General features: G+C 61.3%; 1 protein-coding gene across 1 annotated transcript in view; it reads right to left on the reverse strand.

The window, feature by feature from the left end:
• Positions 1–890, reverse strand: part of VDBG_06747 (separin) — a gene marked incomplete at both ends in the record, with an annotated part of 8,600 nt that extends 7,710 nt beyond the window's left edge. Inside the window, 2 exons of the mRNA XM_003003139.1 lie at positions 7–228; positions 505–890. Of these exons, the coding sequence (XP_003003185.1) occupies positions 7–228; positions 505–890 (608 nt within the window). The remainder of the gene's footprint in view (positions 1–6; positions 229–504) is intronic.
• Positions 891–1,027: the final 137 nt, after the last annotated feature.

The raw sequence follows: 1,027 nt of genomic DNA on the forward strand, positions 1-1,027 counted from the left end.
TCCCACCCATCAACATGATTGCACTGCGCCAGCGTTTCGACACGTTCATGCGCCAGTCTGACGTGCGCATCGGCTTGCTGCGGGAGGTTGTCGAGAGGATACAGCGGGGGGAGAAGGTCGACGTCGAACGGGCGCTGGGCACGGGCGATGCGGCGCGGGAGCAGGGCTGGGACGATGGTAAGGCTGACCGCCGGAAGGACTTTGACTCGGCAAACACCATGTCGCTGACTATGTTCTTTTTACAGTTCTACGCGAAATCGAGCGCGATGATGCCGTCCGAAAAGAAAAGGCAAACGCCAAGGCCAAGCGGGACGCCGAGGCCGCCCCACGAACCGCGCACACCAGCGAGGCCCTTCCCGCATCGCTCAAGCCACAGCAGCAACAAGCAACGGGCATGGGCAGCTTCTTCTAAGCCACGAAAAAAGCACGGGGGGTTGTCAAAGAATCAAAAGGGAAAAAATATGAATACAAACTACACTGCTCTTGCCCTTCCCCTATGATAACATGTCCTTGAACGCGCCATGGTTTCCCCTCGGCACCTCGGGCGCCACCGGGGCCGCCTTTCTCGGCACCTTGACGCCATTGCCGCCGTTGGTCCTGCGCAGCGTCTCTACGACAGCCGGCAGCACCTTGTCGGTCGACAGCTCGACGCGCACCCGCTGCTCGCCCGTCTGCTTCCAGTCGACATCGGCAAAGAGCTGCTCCTCGCCGCGCACGCCGCCGACGTTGACGACGGCAATGGGCATGCCGCGGTCGAGCGCGCGCTTGGCGATGCGCCACGCCGAAAAGGTCGCCAGCGACGTTCCCAGCAAGAGCAGCCGGCCGGCGCCGTCAACGGCTGTCTCGGCCCGCCCGCCTTGACCTCCGGCGTTATGCTCCTCGCCAAACATGGATGACGGCCGGGATTGAGAATGCCTGCCGTGATGCGATTCAGGCTTCATGTTCCGTCGCCGTCGAGCTCGACTACTTGACACCATGAAGACCTCTGATATTAGTTTCTTCTGCTTAGTCGTGATGCCGTTAGCGA

This window comes from Verticillium alfalfae, genomic scaffold, assembly GCF_000150825.1.
Source record: "Verticillium alfalfae VaMs.102 supercont1.8 genomic scaffold, whole genome shotgun sequence".
Lineage (NCBI taxonomy): Eukaryota > Fungi > Ascomycota > Sordariomycetes > Glomerellales > Plectosphaerellaceae > Verticillium > Verticillium alfalfae.